This window comes from Equus quagga, chromosome 12, assembly GCF_021613505.1.
Source record: "Equus quagga isolate Etosha38 chromosome 12, UCLA_HA_Equagga_1.0, whole genome shotgun sequence".
NCBI classification, from domain to species: Eukaryota; Metazoa; Chordata; class Mammalia; order Perissodactyla; family Equidae; genus Equus; species Equus quagga.
The window spans coordinates 69,184,867-69,207,425 of record NC_060278.1 but is presented as its reverse complement, the minus strand read 5'-3'; the positions used below and the strand labels follow the sequence as shown (position 1 = coordinate 69,207,425).

Genomic DNA, 22,559 nt, shown 5'->3' with positions numbered 1-22,559 from the left:
GCTGCTGCTGCTTGCGGATAGGACCCATGGGCAGTCAGAGCTGCTGCTGCTGCATGGGGACAGGACCCATGGGCAGTGAAGAGCTTCTGTTGCTGCTGCATGGGGACAGGACCCATGGGCAGTCAGAGCTGCTGCTGCTGCTGCTGCATGGGGACAGGACCCACTGGCAGGAGGAGCTGCTGCTGCCCCTGCAAACACGGGTTGAGAGTAGGGCTAAATTTAAGGTGTAGGTGTGTGTTATCTCTTTACAAGACAAAGGAAAGAATATGTAAAAAAGTCATTAAAATGGTATCGGTGCAGGTGGGGTCTTGTTATTGGGTGGTCTTATAACTTTTAGATAAGAATCAAACCGGATTAAGTAAATGGCAGAAGACGCCACCTTAAATATTATCTTCAGCTAAAGACAAAGGAGAATGTTGGGGGGGGGGGGGGGGTCACTTACTTGAGGTTACCAGACAGTAAACAACTTAAGTCCTTGCCTTCCCCAGGAAGCGTTTCCAGAGATAAGGTCATCCCCCTTTCCTCCTGGTGCAGAGAGTGCGACACCCCCCCACAGAGGGAGACTTCCTTCACAAATGCAAATGTCTCATCAGAGGGCAAGCAAATTCCACTCCTCGGAGCCTCCTCATCTGCATTTTTTTAAAAGTAACCAGCCTAAAATAATCCTCATCAGAAGGACCCACAGCTAGAATATACAACTGTGGGGGCGGGGGGGGGGGGCGCCTTGGGGAGAAGAAAAGAAAGAGTTTGGCGGTAGATGTTAGCTCAGAGCCGATCTTAAAAAACAATAAGCGCGGTCCTTCTGGTATTGCCCAGAGGCTGTCTTTGAAAGCGCTTTGCCCGGACATGTCGGGAAAGCTTACCGCATACGGTCTTCGTGTGCGGCCTTCACCTCTACGATTCGCGGGTGCAACACGTTTGGGATCTAACACCACTTTTCTCTTTCTGGGGACACGAATTAAAAAGACCCTCGGCGCTGAAGTGGGCTAGAGGGAAGTGAAAAGCATCTGGAGATGAAGGCCTTTCAGAGCCTCTGCAGGCGGCTGAGCCGCTCGCCCGGGTCTCCTGCAGAGCCAGCCCCGAGCGCGGCCTTCTCCGCTTCCTCGTGCTCGTGGGGCCGGAAGAAAACAGTGAATCCTTACGGAAACGTGGACCAAGGGAAGTACTCTGATTTAGTGCAGTCCGTCTTGTCCAGAGCTCGCGCGCAGACTCCGGAATCCTTGTTCGAGGAAGACGCTCTCCTCTACGGGCCTGTGAGTAAGGGGAAGCCCCCAGAGCGCGGTGGGGAAGCGGGAGCGCCGCAGAACTGGTTTCCTCTCTTCAGTCCGGAGAGGGGGCTGAGCCCACACGCCGCAAGTGATCCTGCAATCCCTTTGAAAATCCCTCTGCAAAGGACTGTGATTCCAAGTGTGACCCGCATCCTTCAGCAGACCATGACGTCGGAACAGCTGTTCTATTTGGAGAGGTGGAAACAGCGGATGATTCTGGAACTGGGAGAGGATGGCTTTGCAGAATATACTTCAAGTAATTACCTCAATCCTGGTTCCATATGATTTACTATGTTTTCTAGAGTATAGAGCACCAGTGTCAAAAGAATGAGTTTTGGGGTTTTTTTAACTTTTAACTAGTGAGGAACTACTTTCGAATGACAATAATTAGCATTAAACAGCACTTTATGTGTATTAAGTCACTTAATCCTCATGACAACCTCATGAAGCATGGATGCTATCATCCCCCTTTCACAGATGAAACTGAAGCACAGAGATCAAGTTCTCTGACTAAATGATGTATAAGATTCATTTATTTTGTAACTACAAACTTAAGTATTAGAATTGCCTGTTTTCTTTGATTATGGAAAAGAGTCAATAGCCAGATGATAGAATTCTAGTTGTTTGCTAAGCATTCTGTTCAGAATCTAGTAAATACTGCCTTGCTCTACTGATCAGCATAGACTGACTTGTAAACAGGAAACCAGAACACATGATCTCTATCTAGATCTTGGTAAATTGAGATAATCAAATGCTCTTGATTAGGAACTGGGAATAAGTAAACTTTAGCCTTCAACTCCTAACCTACTAACTTCTTAGACAAGTGAGAATAACTTCCTTAAAACAGATTCATTCAGGGGCAGGCCCCGTGGCCGAGTGGTTAAGTTCGTGCGCTCCGCTGCAGGCGGCCCAGTGTTTCGTTGGTTCGAATCCTGGGTGCGGACATGGCACTGCTCATCAAACCACATTGAGGCAACGTCCCACATGCCGCAACTAGAAGGACCCACAACGAAGAATACACAACTATGTACTGGGGGGTTTTGGGGAGAAAAAGGAAAAAAAATAAAATTTAAAAAAAAAACAGATTCATTCAAAAACAAGATGACAGAAAAACATTGGCGTTGGTGAATTAGCTCGTCCCTATCAGGATTATATAGTTGTCTTTTGTTAAAGTTGTTTTGCTGTGATCATCCCTTAACCTGTGCCTCCCAGAGAGCAGTGTCTGTACCCCTAGTGGTACACAAGCACTTTTATTTTTAATTTTAAGAGTAATGTACTTATTTTGAAGTATCTTTAGAAAAACTGTATGTGTGTGCATAACACATTAAACCTGGTCACATGTGTTTTAAAGAAAAAAACTGTATAGGTGGCAGGGCATCTGGATATGGCAAAAATGGTCAAGGCCCTAGCCCCTTATAACATTCCTCAGCTGTTTGGGGCAAGGAGTATATGCAGGGGTCTAACTGCCTTCTTAAGATAGTTAATTAGTGACAACCACCAAACTATTCTGTTTTCTAAACAAGCAACATGAAAAAAAATCTTTTAATGACAGCTTAAGTTTTTTCTCTGTACAACTAGATTTTAGAATGGACATTATTTCCCCATGAGAAATTCTTTTGATTTTCCTTAAACCAGGAATGTCACAGCTTGTGGGACTCTAAGAAACGTAAAGGCAGAAACCTGTTGGCACATGTGGGAACCTAGGTCTGTAGCTCTTCACCCAAAATAAAGAAATGGTGGCCCCTTTGATAAAGGAGAGGAGTTTCTGTTTGGAATATGAATTAGCCCCACTATCCCAGGCAGAGAGAAAACTATGGTTGTTTTCCAGAGTCAACTGTTGAGCTAGATTACTACTCTGATGTGTTTCGCAGTTAACTCAGGATCAACCTTAAAAAACAGGCAGAATCATGGTTTGGTTTTTTTTTCCATAAGGGGGCACTCACCTACAGATTAGTGTTGTGGCCCAAAAAAAGGAAGGAGAAGAAAGAAAGACAAAGAGCGTTTCATAACCTACAAAATTGATTAATGAGTCAGGAGTGGCAGTTTTAAAAATACTAGACTGATAGTTTTTTTTCTGCCTGGTCTTGCCAAAGTCCAGGGCATAGAGATGTGCCCAGTGCTGGCATTCTCAAACACTCGGTCAGCTTCCCAAGCATCAGTTTACCTCTTGGATATTGCTGAGGATAAGAAAGTGTTGATCATAGTGGAAAGGGCTGGGGTTTATTTTTGCAGTTTTTTGCTACACTGATTTTTAAATCCTAAAATATTATCCATCCTATCAGTTCTGTCAGTCAGAATATTGGAGATTTGTGATTTTTTTTTAATGGACGTTATATACTGGGACTTGAAAACATTTTACCTTTCATTCCTTTAATTTATTGAGTGAATACTCTGACTTGATGGTATCTGCAAATCTTGAATCTTTTTAAATTTATTTTGACAAATTGAATCATTTTTAATGTTCTGAGCCTTACAATCTAAAGGATCCTGTAATCTAGATCCCCATGTCATTGCCTCTTATACATGAAGAATCCACCCAGGAGTTAAGTCTGCAGTGGGAGATGAGTTGTCTGTTTGCTTGGTAGTAATATGGTTTGATACTACCTCATTCGATGAGATTCTTTTCCTCGTTTTCTGTAGGTCTGTCTCCAAACAAATAGATTTCCTACTCTGTTTCTTTTCCTTTTTGTTTTTTTTAAAGGTTGGCACCTGAGCTAACAACTGTTGCCAGTCTTTTTTTTCTTCTTCTTTTTCTCCCCAAATCCCCCCAGTACATAGTTGTATATTCTAGTTGTGGTATGTGGGACGCCGCCTCAGCCTGGCCTAAGGGGCAGTGCCATGTCCGCTCCCAGGATCCAAACCTGCGACACCCTCAGCCGCCGAAGCGGAGCACATGAACTTAACCACTCGGCCACGGGGCTGACCCCCCTACTCTTTTTCTCTGTGTATCTAAATAATGGTCCCTGAGTTTGCCTCCCTCACTCTGCTGTGTGGTAGAGTGGAATGAACATAGACTGTGTGCCAGGCTGCCTGCCCAACTTTTTGCTTTTGGGCAAATTAACAGCACTGTCTAGCCCTCAAAAAGTGTATGAGCAGATAAATTCAGAACAGAGCAACTGTCTTAGGCTGTTTTAGCCTTAAAAAATAGTGCAGGGGAAGAATATCACAAGTTCCCTGTGCTCAAGTCCCACAAGATCTAATTTCTTGTTTTTAATTTGTAGGTGCCTCGATTTTCATTTCTTGCCAGTCACTAGGCCTCTTAGTAAAAGGATTCCCCCACCTATGTTCATCGTTAAGTTTTGGTTGTAAAAAGAAGTATAAACAAAAGTGCAATTCCCTAAATTTCTTTCTTAGAACCAGTTAACTTACTAAAATGGATACTTAAATTCACCATACCATAAACTAGGTGGGATTCTATCGCACCCGGATCTTCAGTTCTAGTTTTGGCCTAATTCTACCAGAAATACTTTATTTTAATCCCTTTTATTTTCTAAACTATTCTAGTCCCTTTGGTTTTCAAAGTGCATTCCTAGGTTTCACAAGAGTTTGAAATGTGGTGTGTTAGGGGTTGATACTTAAAGGTAACTTTTATGTAATTTTTAGTTTTACTGTTCAGAGTTTTTTAGAGTATTTGTTTTTTAGTGCTAGCTTTGGTTTTGTTTGGTTTTCCTTTTCCCCTGATTTTCCTTTCAGACATATTTTTACAAGGAAAACGATTCCATAAAGCCTTGGAAAGCATACTTTCACCCCAGGGAAACTTAAAAGAGAGTGATGAGAATCTCCTTGAGTCTGGCTACATCGAAAGTGTCCAGCATATTCTGAAAGATGTCAGTGGAGTGCGAGCTGTTGAAAGCGCTGTTCATCATGAGACCTTGAAGTATGTAGGTCTGCTGGACTGTGTGGCTGAGTATCAGTAAGTATTAGATTGTTTCCATCAAAGTGTAGAAGTGAGTGAATGCAGGGTGGGACAGATGGTGCCTGTCAAACACTACTTTTCCTCTTAACTCCTGCTTCAAGGTGCAGCCTCTGAAAGGTCAAAACCTATGTGATAAGTAACAGAATTGGGAACGGGGCTGGAGGTAAGGACAGATACAGGGTGAAGAGTCACGTAATCCTTGTAAATCTGTGTTCCAAAATCACAGTGTTTGGTGGAGAAAAGGTAGAATTTTTCAATATCTCTAGGATAGCCTGTTTTCCAACATGTTTCTTCTCAAAGCAAGGTACCAGCCATAAGACCCAATTTAATTCCTGCGCTTTCTTTCCTGTTGCCCTAAAAATAGCATCTTGATATGTTAGCCCTGAAAATCCATTCTTTTCCTGGCTTCCAGGCAGTGTTTGATATGGATAGGAACTTTAAGCTTACCAAAGCTTCCTACAGTTTTCTAATTGCTGCTGTGTTACTGTTTTTCCCACTTACTCCAAATTCCAAGGGTAGATATAACCTGTAGATACCCCTATTCCAAAAAGAGAATGTGAGCAATACAACAGAATTGGGGGGAAAGTCTGTGAGTTTAACCCTTGGAACTCTAGTTAAAATTTAAATTTTTAAAAAAATTGACAGAATATTTATTAGTCTGGAAACTGTGTTTAGGCTACCTAACAGTTTTCTGCCATAGGTACCTCATATCCAAGAAGAGCCATGTGTGCCTAGAAATTTCTATTTTTGGCTCCACTTTAGATTATCCAAGGGAGACATACAATCAGTTATACCTAAGGCCTACAAGAAGTTACTGACACCAAACACTTTTCATAGGGATTATAAAATATGTCCACAGTACTGCTGTTTATTTGGTTTTTTTGCTCTTTAGGTTAAGAGCATTAACATTGAGAATATGAACATTGCACATTTTTGAAACTAAGGTTTTAGAAATTTAAAAAGAGTTTTTAATGGGTAATATATAGACTTGGTTAATTTAAGCTACTAGAAGTAAATCTCCCACCCCTACTCTTTAAAAAAAAATATTTTTAATGTGGTGAAATACACATGACGTAAAATTTACCATAAAATTCACCATTTTTAAGTATACAGTTCAGTGGTATTAAATACATTCATAATGTTGTCTAAGCATCACTATCCATCTCCAGGACACTTTTCATCTTATAAAACTGAAACTCTGTACCCATGAACTAGGAACCCCTTCTATTCCCCCCTACTTCCAGCGCCTGGCAACCTTTCATTCTACTTTCTGTTTCTATGAATTTGACTACTCTTAAGTACTTCATATAAGTGGAATGATACAGTATTTGTCTTTTTGTCACTGTCCTATTTCATTCAGCATAATGTCCTCAAGCTTCATCTATGTTGTAGCATATGTCAGAATTTTTTTCAGGCTCATTAATATTCCATCATATGTATGTACTGAATTTTGCTTATCTATTCATCCGTCAATGGCCACTTGGATTGTTTTCATGTTTTAGTCATGAATAATGCTATTATAAACCTGGGTATACAAATACCTCTTCAGGCTCTTGCTTTCAGTTTTTTTGGATGTATAGTCAAAAGTGGAATGGCTGGTTCATATGGTAATTGTATTTTTAAGTTGTTTAGGAACTGCCATACTATATTCCACAGGAGCTATACCATTTTATATTCCCACCAATGGTGTACAAGGGTTCCAATTTTTCCACATCTTTTTTTTTTTTTTAAGATTTTATTTTTCCTTTTTCTCCCCAAAGTCCCTTGGTACATAGTTGTGTATTTTTAGTTGTGGATCCTTGTAGTTGTGGTGTGCAGGACGCCGCCTCAGCATGGCTTGATGAGTGGTGCCATGCCATGCCCAGGATCCGAACCAGCGAAACCCTGGGCCCTGAAGCAGAGCACGCAAACTTAACCACTTGGCCACTCCTTTTTAACACTTGTTATTTTCTGTTGCTTTGATAGTAGCCATCCTAATGGGTGTGAAGTGATATCTCATTGTAGTTTTGATTTGCATTTCCCTAATGCTTAGTGGTGTTGAGCATCATTTCACGTGCTTATTGGCCATTTGTTGGAAAGACTGCCTTTTCGTGGGGCTGGCCCTATGGCCAGTGGTCAAGTTGGCGCACTCTGCTTCAACACGAGGGTTTACTTCAGGGCTCTCTATTTTGTTTCATTGGTCTATATGTCTGTCTTTATGCTACTATCACACTATTTTAATTACTGTAGCTTTGTAGTAAGTTTTGAAATCAGCAAGTGTGAATCCTCCAGCTTTGTTCTTTTTTAAGATTGTTTTGGCTATTTGGAGTTCCTTGAGATTCCATATGGATTTTAGGATGGGTTTTTCTGTTTTTGCAGAAAATGTCACTGGGATTGTCATAGTGATTGCATTAAATTTATAGATTGCTTTGGGTAGTATGAACATTGCAACAGTTAAATCTTCCAATTTATGTACATGGAATGTGTTTCCATTTCCATTTATTTATGTCTTTAATTTCTTTCAACAGTGATTTGTAGTTTTCATTGTAGGTGTCTTTCACTTCCTTGCTTAAGTTAATTCTCAAGTATTTTATTATTTTGATGGAATTATAAATGAAATTGTTTTTGTAATTTCCTTTTCAGGTTGCTTGATATTCATGTATAGAAATGAAGTTGATTTTCACGTGTTGACTTTATATCTTGCTACTTTTCTGGATTCATTTATTAGTTCTACCAGTTTTTTTTTTTATTCTTTCGGGTTTTCAACATGTAAAATCATATCATGCGTGAACAGAGATAATTTTACTTCTTCCTTTCCAATTTGCATGTGTTTTATTTCTTTCTCTTGCCCAATTGCTCTGGCTAGAACATCTGGTACTCTGTTGAATAGAAGTGGCTTTGAAAGCAGACAGCCTTGCCTTGTTGCTGATCTTAGAAGAAAACCTTCCACTCTTTCACTATTGAAACTGATGTTCGCTGTGGGTTTTTCATATATGGCTTTTATTTTGTTGAGGTAGTTTCTTTCTCTTCCTAGTTTGTTGAGTGTTTTTATCATTAAAGGGTATTTAATTTTGTTGAATGCTTTCTCTGCATCAATTGAGATAATTATGTAGTTTTCTTCATTCTATTAATATAGTATATTACATTGATTGATTTTTGTGTGTTGAACCATCATCCTTGCATTCCAGGAATAAATCCCACTTGGTCATAGTGTATAATCCTTTTAATATGCTGCTGAATTTGGCTTGCTAATATTTTGTTGAGGATTTTTGCATCAGTGTTCATAAGGGATGTTGCTCTGTGGTTTTATTTTCTTGTAGTGTCTGTCTGACTTTGGTATCAAGGTAATGCTGGATTCATAGAATGAGTTAGGAAGAGTTCCTTATTTTATGCCCTTTTTTGAAAAGTTTTAGAGGAGTTGATAATAGTTCTTCTTTGAATGTTTGATAGAATTCACCAGTAAAGCCATCAGGTCCAGGGCTTTCATTTGAGAGATTTTTGATTACTGATTCAATTTCCTTGCTAATTATAGATGTAGTCAGATATTCTATTTATTCCTGGTTTAGTCCTGGTAGGTTTTGTGTTTCTAGGAATTTGTCCATTTCATCTACGTTATCCACCTTTTTGGCATACAATTTTTCATGATATTCTCTTACCCTATTTTTTTAAAGATTTTATTTTTCTTTCTTCTCCCCAAAGCCCCCTGGTACATAGTTGTATATTTTTAGTTGTGGGTCCTTCTAGTTGTGGCATGTGGGACACTGCCCCAGCATGGTCTGTTGAGCAGTGCTAGGTCCATGCCTAGGATCCAAACCGGCAAAACCCCGGGCTGCCCAAGTGGAGCACGCAAACTTAACCACTTGACCATGGGGCTGGGTACCCCCCAACCCCATAGCTTTTGTTTTTTCTTCAGTAGAATCAGTAGTTTGTTCCAAATTCGTTTCTGATTTTTATAATTTGAATCTTCCCTCTTTTTTCTAAGTCAGTCCAGCTAAAGGTTTGTCAATTTTGTTGATCTTTTCAGAGAACCAACTTTTGGTTTCATTGACTTTTCTGTTTTCTATTTATTTTGTCTCTGCTCTAATTTTTTTTTATTTTCTTCCTTCTGCAAGCTTTGGCTTTGCATCTTCATTTTCTAGTTCCTTAAGTTATAAGGTTATGTTATTAATTTGATTCTTTCTTGTTTTTTAGTGTAAGCGTTTATAGCTATAAATTTCCTCCTTACTGCTTTCACTGTGTTCCATAAGTTTTGGTACATTGTGTGTTTCTTTTCATTTGTCTCTAAGTATTTTCTAATTTCCCTTGTGATTTCTTTTTTGGTTGTTTAAGAATGTGTTTGATTTCCACAGTTTTGTTATTTTCCAGTTTTACTTCTGTTATTGATTTCTAATTTCATCCCATTGTGCAGAGAAGATACTTTGTATGATATCCATCTTTTTAATTTGTGGCCTAACGTATGGTTTGTCCTGGAAAATGTCCTATGTGCGCTTGAGAAGGTCTGCATCCTGTTATTGGGTAGTGTTCTGTATATGTCTAGTAGATCTAGTTAGTTTATGGCGTTGTTTGAAGTCTTCTGTTTCCTTACTTCTGTCTGGTTGTTCTATCCATTATTGAGAATGGTGTATTAAAGTCTCCAACTATTATTGTAGAACTATATTTCCCCCATCAATTTTGTCAATTTTTGCTTCATATATCTTGCCATCTGTTATTTGGTGCATAAATGTTCATGATTGTTCTATCTTCTTGCTGTGTTGAAACTTTTATTAATATAGGATGTCTTTCTTTGTCTCTTGTCACCTTTTTTGATTTAAAGTCTAATTTGTCTGCTATTAGAGCCACCCCTACTCTCTTTTGGTTACTGTTTGCGTGGAATATCTATTTATATCCTTTCACCTTCAATCTATTTGCATCTTTGGATATACAGTGAGTCTCTTGTGGAGAGCTTATGGTTGGATCATGTATTTTTATGCATTCTGCCAGTCTCTGTCTTTTGATTGGCAAGTTTAACCCATTTACATTTAAAGTAATTACTGATATAAGAAGGGACTTCTGTCATTTTTCTCTTTGTTTTCTGTATGCCTTATAGATTTTTTCTCTCGCATTTCCTGCATTTTACTGTGTTTTGTTCATTTTTTTGTAGTGAAATGTTTCAATTCCTTCCTCATTTTTTTTGTATATTCTATAGCTATTTTTCTTGTGATGACCACAAGAATTACATTTAACATGCTAGTTGTAACACTCTAATTTGAATTTATACCAGCTTAACTTCAATAACATTCACGAACTCTGCTCCTTCGATAGCTCCGTCCCCATCCCTTTCAGTTGTTGATGTCACAAAATTATGTGTTTATATATTATGTGCCCCAAAACATAAACTAATGATTTTTTAGATGCATTAGTTTCTTAAATTACGTAGAAAACAAATGGAAATACAAACCAAAGTTACATTAATACTGGCTTTTAGACTAACTTTTTAAAAGTATTACTCTTTTAAATCACATAGGAACAAAAAAGTGGAGTTACAAACCATTGTTACAATAATACTAGCTTTTATAATTGCCCATGTATTTACCTTTATTGAGATTGTTGAGCATCTTTAAAACTAAAAAAGCCTTTGTCTAGGACATATGCTATCACGTTTCCAGGGACAGTTTCTGTTGATTTACTTTTTTCCTTTGAATGAGCCATGCTTTCCTGTTTCTTTGTATGCCTTGTGATTTTTTGTTGAAAACTGGACATTTGAATCTGATATTGTGGTAACACTGGAAATCATCGTCTCTCTGTACCCCCGAGGTTTGCTGGGTTTTGTATATTGTTTTGGGATTTTTATTGTAGGCTATCTCTGTGCCAAAAGTCAACCCTAAAGTGTAAACTTAAGATCTTCTCAGCTCTTTTCTGAGCCAGTGCCTTTCCCTGGACATGCACAGTCATTTTCTCATTCTCTCCAAATGTGCAGTTGCTTTTGGATGTGATAGTCTTTAGTGTTTGACTTCCAAAAGAGAAAAATGAAGTAGGGGCAGGGGGGTGAAATGGTGCCAGCCTTTTAAATCCCCTGGAAGTCACTTCAGCCAGAGGAAGAAGGGCTTGCAACAGTAGGGGGAGAGGCAACAAAAATGGCCATCCTCCTCTTTGTCTACACCTCTGTGGTCAGAAACAGTGATAGAGCACAGATCCCTGATATTTGGAGGACTGGATGCTTTTTGTCCATTCTGACTGCCATAAGCTGTGTGTAAGCTGCTCCAGGAATATGTGCGTAGCTGCTACCATGCTAAGAGCTAATATTGAACAAAATTAACCACAATTTACCATCCAAGCCCTAAATAGACTCTAGATTTCTGTAATAGACAGATTTCTAGTTTTTCACAGTTACGAACTGTAGCAATGAACATGTCTCTTTGTACACTATTGTGAGAGTTTGTCTAGGCAGGTGCCCAGGTTCGTTTGTTTGTTTTGGTGGGTGACACGCAGTTTGGATAAATTCAATTGATCTGAAGTAGGTCTAGACATGAATACTTCTTAAATTTCCAGGCGCTTGTCACTTGAACCTAGGATATCAAACCATTGCTCTCTGCTACACACCTAAAAGGGGAATTGTGGGGTCAAAGAGTATGTACATTTTAAATTATCACAGATATGAGTGTCCTTATCTTTGCACACCTTTAATAACACAATTTAATAATTTTAATAACATTGTATGTTGTAATTCCAGTCTGCATTTCATGTAAATTAGGTTGAGCATCTTCTCATTTGTTTAAGAGCTAATTGTGAACAGTCCTTTTGCAGTTTTAATTTGGGTTTATACTATTAAGATTTTTTTTCACATTATTAAGTTCTACAAGTTACTAGTGTGTTGCTAGAAACAGTGGTCCATGGCAGAACTCTTTATTTTAGAAATGTTTATTTTGATTTATTCAAGGAAGAGAACTGGGAATGCTAGTCCCTGGGGTTACTCAAGCCCTCTCTTCATTTGCATAGATTGTCAAACTTTGTGATATTACAAAACAATTATAAAAAAATTACCTCTAGATCTGCACTGTCCAGTAGAGTAGCGACTAGTCACATGCAGCCATTAAGCACTTGAATGTGGCCAGTCCAAACTGAGGTATGCTGTAAATATACAAAGTAGATTTCAAGGACTTAGTACAAAAAAAGAACATAAAATATCCCTTTAAATACTTTTTTATATTGATTATATGTTGAAGTGATAATATTTTGGATGTGTTGGGCTAAATAAAATATTAAAACTTCACCTGTTTCTTTTTCATTTTCTTTTTTGATGTGGCTACTAGAAATTTAAAATTACATGTAGCTCGCATTTTATTTCTTTTAGACAGTGCTACTCTAGACTGATATTCACTTGCATAAGTTGTAACTCTGAAGTTATGGTGACAGGTAGGTAACTTACATACTTTGTACAAAATCTCCCCCTAAACTGCTAATTTTGAAATTGAAGTCATGAAAAGCAGATTGAATAGATAGAGCCCTTTGAGAGTCACTAGTTATTAGTCCACTCGCCCTATGATCCTTTTGATATCTGCAGTTGGGAAGTATAAAATCCCACCAGGATGGGGGGAGTGGGAAGGAATGCACTGGTAATTTGACTTAAAAAAGTGGCAGGAATTTTATTTTCCCAATATCCCTAATAGTAAGACTCCCTACCCTGTGTGTAAACTTTTAGGGCATGCACCAGGTCTCCTTATTTGTATTTCTGCATATAGGTGATGACTATTAAATGCTGATGGATGTGAACCCCAGCTTTGGTTTCTGAGCAAGAGAATTTCTGAGGCTCCATGATGTATAGTCCTTCATGATAGGAACTTTGCTACTCGTCTGTTGTGGTTCATTCTGATAGACATTTGAAGCAAAATCAACTAAGATAATGAGAAATGTAGTTTCTGTTCCCCTGTCAGCTGTTAAAGGAAAGGAGGCTGTGGAGGGCCAAAGGAATTTCGACAAAGTTTAGAAACTTGAACTTCGGAAAAGTTGTTTCCCAGCACTCCCATGTGTGCCTGCACCTGGAGCTCTCATCAGTGCACTTCAGGAAACATTTTCTGTCACACCCCTGACAGGCTCATTACTGACCTGACTAAAGGGCTCACAGGAAAGAGAACATCACACCTTTCTAGTCCTAAGGAGTAAAGCTCAGGGGAGCTGTGTTTTTGGATCGTGGAGAATAGAAGCAACAGTCATTGGGTGACAGGTAGTAAACCACGTAAGAAGAGGGTTAACCTCAGTTTGAATTATTATGTACAAAGACTTCCTTTGGTTTCTCTTTAGGGGCAAGCTGTGTGTGATTGATTGGAAGACATCAGAGAAACCAAAACCTTTTATCCGAAATACATTTGACAACCCACTGCAAGTTGTGGCATACGTTGGTGCCATAAACCATGATGCCAACTATAGCTTTCAGGTCAGGACACTGAGCCTCTACTTACTTAAAGCTTTGCTGAATGATTTTTTTCTAGCTACTTAACTCCTTATAACTTCTGCTCTGTTTGTATCCTACTGCTTAATCTGTTCCTTCTCCTTCTACCACTTTAAAAAGTCCTTCCCCCCTCCTCTTCCTGGGCTTCTTGTTGTTGTTAATAGTTCCTTAGTGATCACAGTCCATTCTTCAATGTCTTAATTGTCGTCTTTGTGTTCTTATGTGCCCTAGTGCCATCTTTCATCAACCTATCGTATAAACTGAGTTAGGAGATTTTACTATAGATTGTTTTGTTCTGAGTTTGCCCTGGAGTAAGAAGAAAATGAATCTGAACTCTGGTCTTACTGTAGAAATACTGTAATTGCCCTGTGTTTCTTCCTAGGTTCAGTGTGGCTTAATTGTAGTGGCCTACAAAGATGGATCCCCTGCCCACCCACATTTCATGGATGCTGAGCTCTGTTCCCAGTACTGGGCAAAGTGGCTTCTTCGACTAGAAGAATATACAAAGAAGGAAAAGAAGCAGAATAGTCAGAAACCAGATTAGGGTCAGGATGCTGTTTGAGAACATTCAGCCCTTTCCTACAGTTTGGGAAGGTATATCACTGTTTACTGTGATCTAAAAATGGAGATGCTACAGGATCTGAGCGCTACATTAACATAAGCAGAAGTATTAATTTGTTGAAATTTCTTGCATCCAAAAGGACTGAAAAGCCAAAAAAGTTTAGATGTAAAGAGCTGGACTTCAGCACATAAAAGACCAACTGTGTTACCTCTGACTGTTATTTACCTGAAGAAAGAGCAAGCAGGATTAGCACAGTGTTGGTGGCTCTTGGACTTCCCTGTAGACTTTTCTGGGTCCTGGGCAGGACGCCCAGTGTCTGATTGAGATTGGAGGGCAGTGAGGCTTGGTGTGCCAAGCATTTCCCCAGGGTATGCCAGGAGGTAAGGGGCCATGCACCCCCAGGGTGTATGTGGAGGGAGAACTCCCATCAGCCAACTATTACTGCCAGTGCAGTTTCATAAAACTTGTTTTATATATTGGGGCTTTCTATATACTTCATTTGGGGAAAAAAATTTCATTTAACATTTTTGAAAAATAAGTGTGTGATTCCTTAGACTCAAGTAAACATTGCTGTCTGGAAAGATGGAGCCTATTTACCATGTCATTGGCAGTATCCCATGGCACACCACCAAATAACCCCCAGAAGTAGCCAGACTCCAATCTGAGAATCGTAATTGTACGTATCTTAGTAGCCATATTCTGGCTTGAGTCAATGAATCATGTACCTAGAGAAAATGTATCATTTGTAGACTTTTTCAACTATGGAAGACAACAAAATCTAATAATTTTTTGTACGTTTGATAAGTAATAAAAATTATTAGTTGTTACTGGGTTTGGAAAACTTAAATACCTACCATAGCCTTGTGGGGGGAGTCCCTGTTTTATGGAGTAGGTTAGCATTTTAGTTACAGTTGCTGTCTTAAAAAAGTTGGGTGCTGCAATTACTTTTTTCTTTCATTAGCCATTATAAGAAATAAAATATAAGATGTGAGTGAAGTAATAAGGCTTTGGTTTTGTTTCTTTTATTTAAAGTTCTGTGTTTATAGAATAATTTTATAAACCTAAGAATTGTTGAGATTTTGTTTTTAGATTTAGAAGTTTACCACTGGCCCAGTAGCGTTGGTATGTGTTCTTTGTAAATGCATACAAGAAGGAGGTGTCCTCAACCATGGTCACCTGGCAAGGAAAGGAAGATTCAGATGGGAGGGAGGAGGATTGAGGGAGACCTTTTATTGACTTTATACACTTCCGCATTTTTTTTCAAGTAGCATATATTCCTGTAGCCTGTAATTTCCGAAGCTGGAAATTAAGTGAGATAATTAAAAGTTGTACCAGCAGATTTTGCTACACTGCTCTGATAAGCCTCACCTTAGAATTTAGAAGACTAGACCCAGCAAGACTTCATTTTAATACAGTTCTCTTGGGTTAATGTAAATGTGCCTTGGACATTTCACTTTGTGCTGAGTCTCCCAAGCTGATGGTGCCGTGACGAGTTCCATGGAAGTCCCTCAGAGTCTGACCATGAAGAGGTGGTGTGTGGACAATGAAGGTAAATCCCAGGTGAAAGCCTGGTTCAGGCTTCCCTGAATCACACAGGGGAATACCAGTTTCTCACTGCAGTCCTGATACTCCTTAAATCTCACCAATTAAAGAGGTCTCAATCCTCTGGTTGAGTTATCTTCACTGCTAAGCCTTAAGAGGAGAGAGCCAAATTTGAGTTTCTAAATGAGTCACAACTTTTCAAGAATTAACATCAATCTTAGTAATTTTTGGAAACCACCTGTTCCCCTGTGTGCTATATGGTGTAATAAACTCCAGTGAAATGAACAGGATTTGTCAGGAGAGATTCTCTAATTAAGGGTAGTAATTAAAACATATATGTATATATTTTTTTTTTCTGGAAAACATTAGCTCTGAGCTAGCATCTGTTGCCGCTCTTTCCTCTCTCTTTTTTTCCTCCCCAGAGCCTCAGTATGTAGTCGTAGATTCTAGTTGTAAGTCCCTCTAGTTTTTTGTGAGCCGCCACCACAGCATGGCTGCTGACAGGCGAGTGGTGTGGTTCTGTGCCTGTGAACCAAACCCTGGGCCACCAAAGCGTAGCGCACCGAACTTTAACCTCTAGGCCATCGGGGCTGGCTTAAAATATTTTTTAAAAGAGGTATAATTGCTCTTCTGAGGAGGCTTCTGCACAAAAGTGCAGAAGGGAGCCTTCCCGTCTGGAGCTTTGAGACTCCATTAAACTGAAAGCTAGCTGCATGTCCTTTTCTTCTGCGATTCCACACGTTCTTCATGCATTAAGCAGCCGACAAAAGCTCCCTGCTGGCACTAAAAACCAATTTTTAATTGTTTCCAAAAACTTTAAGCCTTTTTTTCCCCCTCAGATCTGGCCTCTTAGAGCCGTTAGCCCCTGTTAATCTGAGGACATTAACATCTATAAACCTATTACAGTTCTAGGAAAGCTTGTCAACCTGTGACCTCTTGTTTCATATGTGTGGACCCTGGTAAACACAGGAAGAGGGTTCATCAGAAGTGTTTCTAGGGAACCAGTTTGCCTGTCGGCTTTAACAGGAGTTGGAGAGGGGGAATTTGTTTTAATCACCGTGTCTTTCCACCTGAGCAATTAAACATTTCATTATAACCTCCCCCACCCCACACACAAAAAAAGTGAAGAAGGGACTAGTTGGAGCTTTTATTTTTAAAGAAACACTTCAGCTGTTTGGAGCTGGTGCCCTGAAGAGGAACATTGTCTTAAAGCAAACCAATCAATTACTAAGGAAAAGGCAGACCTGACCTGACCTGACCTGCCTCCCTGGCCCGCCGCCTCAGAGGCCCACAGGTTAGGCAGAGACATGCTGCTGCTGGGAGTCTAACCTACGGACCCTCTCGGGTTATTTACACTATAGAAGGGAGCTTGAGAGAGTCTCTGGGGACGAGCCCCTGATCGAGCCTTGACCATAGTAGTTGTCAGGTTTGAGTGATGAATTTGTGAAGATTGCATCATAAAATGATATTCTGTGTTAGAGTGAGATTTAAGTTTTTTCCTTTTTGCTCAAGAGATGGGTAGAGAGGGAAAAAAATAGAACACTTTACTTAGAATCCCATTTTTCTCTCCTCTGAGACAAACCATCATAAATTTGTGTATCTTTCTAGTGTATCCTTTTATAGTTTGACCACCTGTGCTGGTCTCCATGAAGGATATACAGTTTTGCTTCTGTGTTTTGGTTTTCACTTGGTCTGAATACTTGTTTTTGAGATCTCTCCAGGGTGACCACTTCTAGATGTAGCGCATGGCATTTAACTGCTGTGCAGGACTCCCTCAGGCTTGTCTTGCCGTTGGACTGGTAGGCTAACAGTGTTTTGCTACTACAGACAATGCTGCAGTGATAAACACCCTGTGTGTGTTTCCCAGCACACGCGAGGCACATGCAGTGCAGTGGAAGCGGGATGTGGACGTGGCGCTGCCACTTACTAGCTCTCAAAGCTCGAGCAAGTTACCTGACCTTTCTGTGCCTGATTTCCTCCTTTGTAAATTGGGGGGAAATAACAGCACCCACTTGTTAGAGTTGTGAGGATTAAATGAAGTAAGCGCTTAGAGCAGTACCTGACATGTGGTAGGAAGAAAATAGATGTTAGCCATCATCATCATTATAAAATGATCAAACCCAGACGTGTCTGCTGGGTCACAGCATATGCACAGCCCAAACGTTACTGCCAAATTCCTCTCCCAAAAGGTGATAGCAACTTGCGCTCCCACCAGTGGTTTCTGAAATTTTCTGCTTTCCCACATATTCATTCACACAAGAGTTTTAAGACTTTTTTTTTTTTTGGGCCAATACAGGGTGAAAACAGTTAATATTTGCTTCTTTGAATAGCAAAATAAATCTGCTTAATAAATAAAGCTTGAATAAAATCTGCTTTAAAACGGGATTGCCATCTAGTGGTGGGAGAAGTAGACTGCAGTTATGGGGCAGAAGCCAAATGTGGGTGGGCCTACATGTACCTCAGGGGAATTGGGGCATTTTAGTCACTGACCCAGGTCTGGTTTGAATTAAAGCAACTGGGTGAGAATTCTATTCTTGTCTCCCCATGTTTAGGTAGCTGTGACTTTCTCCTCGCTTTTTGCAGTACAGCTACATGGAGACTTGTCTGCACAGCCTTGTGTGGTCTCTTACAGCCAAATGAATCTGGGTCACTGGCTCAGAAAAGAGAAAAAGAGGAGTGAGATAAATTAGGAATGAGGCTATTTACAAACTGGCAGCGTGGCTCCAAGCAGGGCAGGCTTTCCTTAAGCGATCCTAACCCTCCAGTGGAGAGATGGTCAAGTGCACGCATCGGGGCCATTCCCTCCAACCACCGCAGAGGGCTGGCTAACTTCTTTCCAAATCAGGGGCTTGGACTTTCTGCTGCAGAGACTTCTAAAACTATGGTCTAACACGATTTAAGAGTGCATGAGGGGCCAGCCCCTTTGCCGAGTGGTTAAATTCGCGCCCTCTGCTTCAGCAGCCCAGGGTTTCGTCGCTTTGGATCCTGGGCGTGTACATGGCACCGCTCATTAAGCCATGCTGAGGCAGCATCCCACATGCCACAACTAGAAGGACCCACAACTAAAAATATGCAACTATGTACCGGGGGGCTTTGGGGAGAAAAAGGAAAAATAAAATCTTTAAAAAAAAAAAAAGAGTGCATGAAAATGTTAGATATTAATCATCAAAGACAGATACATTTTAAAAGATCTGTACATGAAAGATAAGAGTGTAGAAGAAGCAATGTTGCTGAAATGTTAGTGTCTTTAAATAAGTACTGTCACTAAATTAATAGGCTATTAAAAACTAAAAAAAGAGAATAAAGTCTAAACAACAAGCAAAGGTCAGCTGTGATAGAAGCATCCATTCAGGCCAACCTAGACTGTCCCGCAGCACCAGGCTCACGCCCATTTCTAAGCTGTTTGTGCCTATCCCATCGCCTAAAATAACTCCCCTGCATCCCTTTGTTCAGCCTCATCTTAATTTTCCAAGTGCTTGGACCTGAACCCCAATCCTACCTGATGCCCAGCTCAAGTCTTACCTTCTCCACAGGAAATGAGACGGCATAGTGCAGACAGCAGGAGCCTCAGAATCAGGCAGACACGGGTTCAATCCCAGCCCTGGGATGTTGGGTGAGTCACTTCCCTTCCCGAGGCTGGTTTGTTTCCACACCAGTAATTTGGGGATAGCACTGACCCCGGTGATGTCAGAAAAATTAACATGGGGCAATGTGTTCCAGTGCTGGAAATGGAATAGGCACTGGGCAAATATGAGTTCCTCCTCCTCGGAGCTCACTGCAATCAGCACATGATGATTCCACCCTTCACGGAACTCCTATGGTGCCGTTTTTTACCGCCCACGTTGATTCTTATTTGTATTCTACCTTTTTCTGTTGCTTACCCATTTCAGATGTGTATCTTCTCCCTAGCTCATGGGACATGTGTATATTGTCTGTCCAGTGCTGAACAAATGTGAAGCATTCAATACATATATACTGCTTGAACTGTCCCACATGTGAATGCTTCCTTTTCCATTACCGTGATCAGTAGTTACACATAAGGTATGGGGTTCTTTTAAATCCAAGACTTGGGTAATAACTACAGAACACAATACAAGGTATAGGTGGTCCCAAGATGAGAGGATTCAGTGCATCTTGAATTCAAAATCAAGAAAGTTAAAGAAGTAGACAGAAGCCACACAAAACAGTTTTAAGAGAGAAGAGAAGGGACAAAACAAACAACAAAGGGGAAACCGCTCTGCCCCAGAACAGCAGAAAAAGAGCTGGGGATCAGAATGGCCCACCAGAGACGTTATGGTTAGAGACATCTGGTCAGCCCTTTGCTAAGAGGCTGTGGGTTCACTTGTAAGCTCAGTGATTGGAAAGGCATAGGTAGAACTAGAGGAGTCAGACAGTGAATCAAGACTTGTAAATGGGGCTTGTGAGGCAATACAGAGGAGGACAGGATGGTGCAAAAAGCACGGGGTTCTAAGGGAGAGGTTAATTCACCCCTTCGCCCAACAAATGTTTATTGAGTGTCTGTTTTGTGCCAGCTTGTACAAGACACTGAGGCTACAGACAGACGTGGAGTTTACAGTCTAGAAGAGAGGCAAACAACTAACAAGTGAAAAAGGTAGTAAGGAAATTACAGATTGAGAGGCACCGTGAAGAAACAGAGACTCTGAGCCTGCGAGGGGCATGGCAAGTTTGGGTTGGGTGGTCAGGGCAGGCTCCTCAGGGCTGGCGCATAAGATGGAACCTGAAAGATGAAAGGTGGCCAGCAATGTAGAGCCACAGGAAGAGCCTCCCAGCAGAAGGATCAAGGAGGCCTAGAGGTAGGAAGGAGAGTTTACAGAGGAGAGGAAACTGCAAGAAGACAGGGCTGGTCAGAAAGCAGTGAGGAGGGGCTGGCCCCGTGGCCGAGTGGTTAAGTTTGCGCGCTCCGCTGCAGGTGGCCCAGTCTTTCGTTGGTTTGAATCCTGGGCACGGACATGGCACTGCTCATCAAACCACACTGAGGCGGCGTCCCACATGCCACAACTAGAAGAACCCACAATGAAGGATATACAACTATGTACTGGGGGACTTTGGGGAGAAAAAGGAAAAAATAAAATCTTTAAAAAAAAAAAAAAGAAAGCAGTGAGGAAAGGGAAGGAATTGCAGACTCAAGGGCCCGGGGGCGGAGCCAGGTCATGTCAAACTCAACAGGCCATGAAAGGCCTTTGGATTTTGTTCTAAGTAAGAGGGAAAGGCAGGATAAGCAGGGGAATAACGTCATCTGATTCCCTTTCAAAAAGATCAGTCTTGCTTGGAGAGCAGAATGCGGGGGCAGGAAGCAGAGAAGGGTCAGATGGCTATTGCAGTAGTCTAGATCGGGGGTCAGCCAACCATGGCCCGTGGACCGAATCCACCTGCCGCCCATTTTATACAGCCTGTGAGCTAAGAACTGTGCTCACGTTTTACATGGAATTGACTGTGAGGCCTCCACCTCTTTCTGGTATCGCTTCCTGGTCTGAATGCCTGGGGGACATGAACAGAGTTAGGAATTCCAGCCGTCCAACATCAGAAGGCACCACCATCAGTGCAGAAGCTGTGTGAACTGTTAGCTACATGTATGTAACCCTGAACTCGTGTCTGGCTCTCAAGACCCAGCTCACGTTCCTGCTCTGCAAAGCTTCCTGGTACCCTCAGTGGTGATCTGCCCCCCACAGCATTGGACACAGGCCTCTGCATTAGCATTCACCACAGCTGCTTGTATATGCATCTCCCCGGCTGGGCTATGAGCAAGGATCGGTTTGATATTTCCTCTGCCCCCAGTGCTAGCTCAGTGCCTGACCTGTGGCAGATGCACTGGCAGTGCTGGTTAGTGTAGCAAGTGCGGGCTTGCCCTGTCCGTATTCCCTCAGCACTTGCCGTTCCAAACGATGGTGCAATGGACTGAATGCCTGTGCCCCCCACCCCAGTTCCTATGTGGAAGCCCTAATCCCAATGTGATGGTATTTGGAGGGGGAGCTTTGGGAGGTGATTAGGTCATGAGGATGGAGCCCTCATGAATGGGATCAGTGCCCTTATAGGAAGAAGCCAGAGAGCTAGCTCCCTCTTTCCACCAAGTGAGGATACGAGAAGTCAGTGGCAGTCTGCAGCCCGGAAGAGGACCCTCACTAGAACTCGGCCATGCTGGCACTCTGTTCTCAGACTTCTAGCCTCCAGAACTGTGAGAAATAAATTTCTGTTGTTTGTAAACTACCCAGTCGATGGCCCTTTGTTACAGCAGCCCCAACTGACTGAGACAGATGGCTTCTTAGAAGAACCTGAGCACTGCCTGAAGGCTTTGTCTGGCTGCAGGGCAGGCTAAAGTTCCCGGAGTTGACTCTCCTAGGGGCGACCCTTAGCCACCGAAACACAGGAGTTGGTGGATGAACAGCCCAGCTTCCTCACTCCTCGGAGGGGGACAACTCTGGGGCCTGTTCTACGTGGCCCCCTAGAGCTCCCCAGCTGGCTGGAGGCCCAGCTGCCCCAGCAAGAACCTGCTCACCAGCATGCCCTGTGCTGGCTCCCTTCTCTTCCCTGGTTCACTTCCCCAGGACCACATCACACCCCCGGGGTTAAATTAACTCCTGTCTCAGGGTCTGCTTCTGGTACAGTTGGTGAGTTGGATGATTGGATATATGGATGAGGATGCTTAGCAGCAAAGAAAGAAATGGAAGCCAGATTGTCCAATGTCCCCTAGCACATGCTGCTGCTTCCGCAGCGTGTCTAGACTACGTTGGAGCACGTGTACAGCTAACAGCTCTGGCACAGGAAAAAGCACTTCTCAGCTGTCCCCACCATCCTGCTATTTGTCATCCCATCCATCTGCTGTTCCCATGAAACACTCACCCACGTCAG

At 41.4% G+C, this 22,559-nt stretch overlaps 1 protein-coding gene across 3 annotated transcripts in view; it reads left to right on the top strand.

The window, feature by feature from the left end:
• Nucleotides 1-15,136, top strand: part of MGME1 (mitochondrial genome maintenance exonuclease 1) — a 16,212-nt gene extending 1,076 nt beyond the window's left edge. The window contains exons 2-5 of one of the 3 annotated variants that reach the window (XM_046678475.1): nt 950-1,524; nt 4,962-5,181; nt 13,441-13,573; nt 13,971-15,136. In XM_046678475.1, the coding sequence (XP_046534431.1) occupies nt 1,014-1,524; nt 4,962-5,181; nt 13,441-13,573; nt 13,971-14,132 (1,026 nt within the window). In that variant the 5' untranslated portion in view covers nt 950-1,013 and the 3' untranslated portion in view covers nt 14,133-15,136. Of the gene's footprint in view, nt 1-821; nt 1,525-4,961; nt 5,182-13,440; nt 13,574-13,970 lie in introns of those variants that run through there. The other 2 variants (XM_046678476.1, XM_046678474.1) reach the window with 2 other exon arrangements.
• The last annotated feature ends 7,423 nt before the right edge of the window (nt 15,137-22,559 follow it).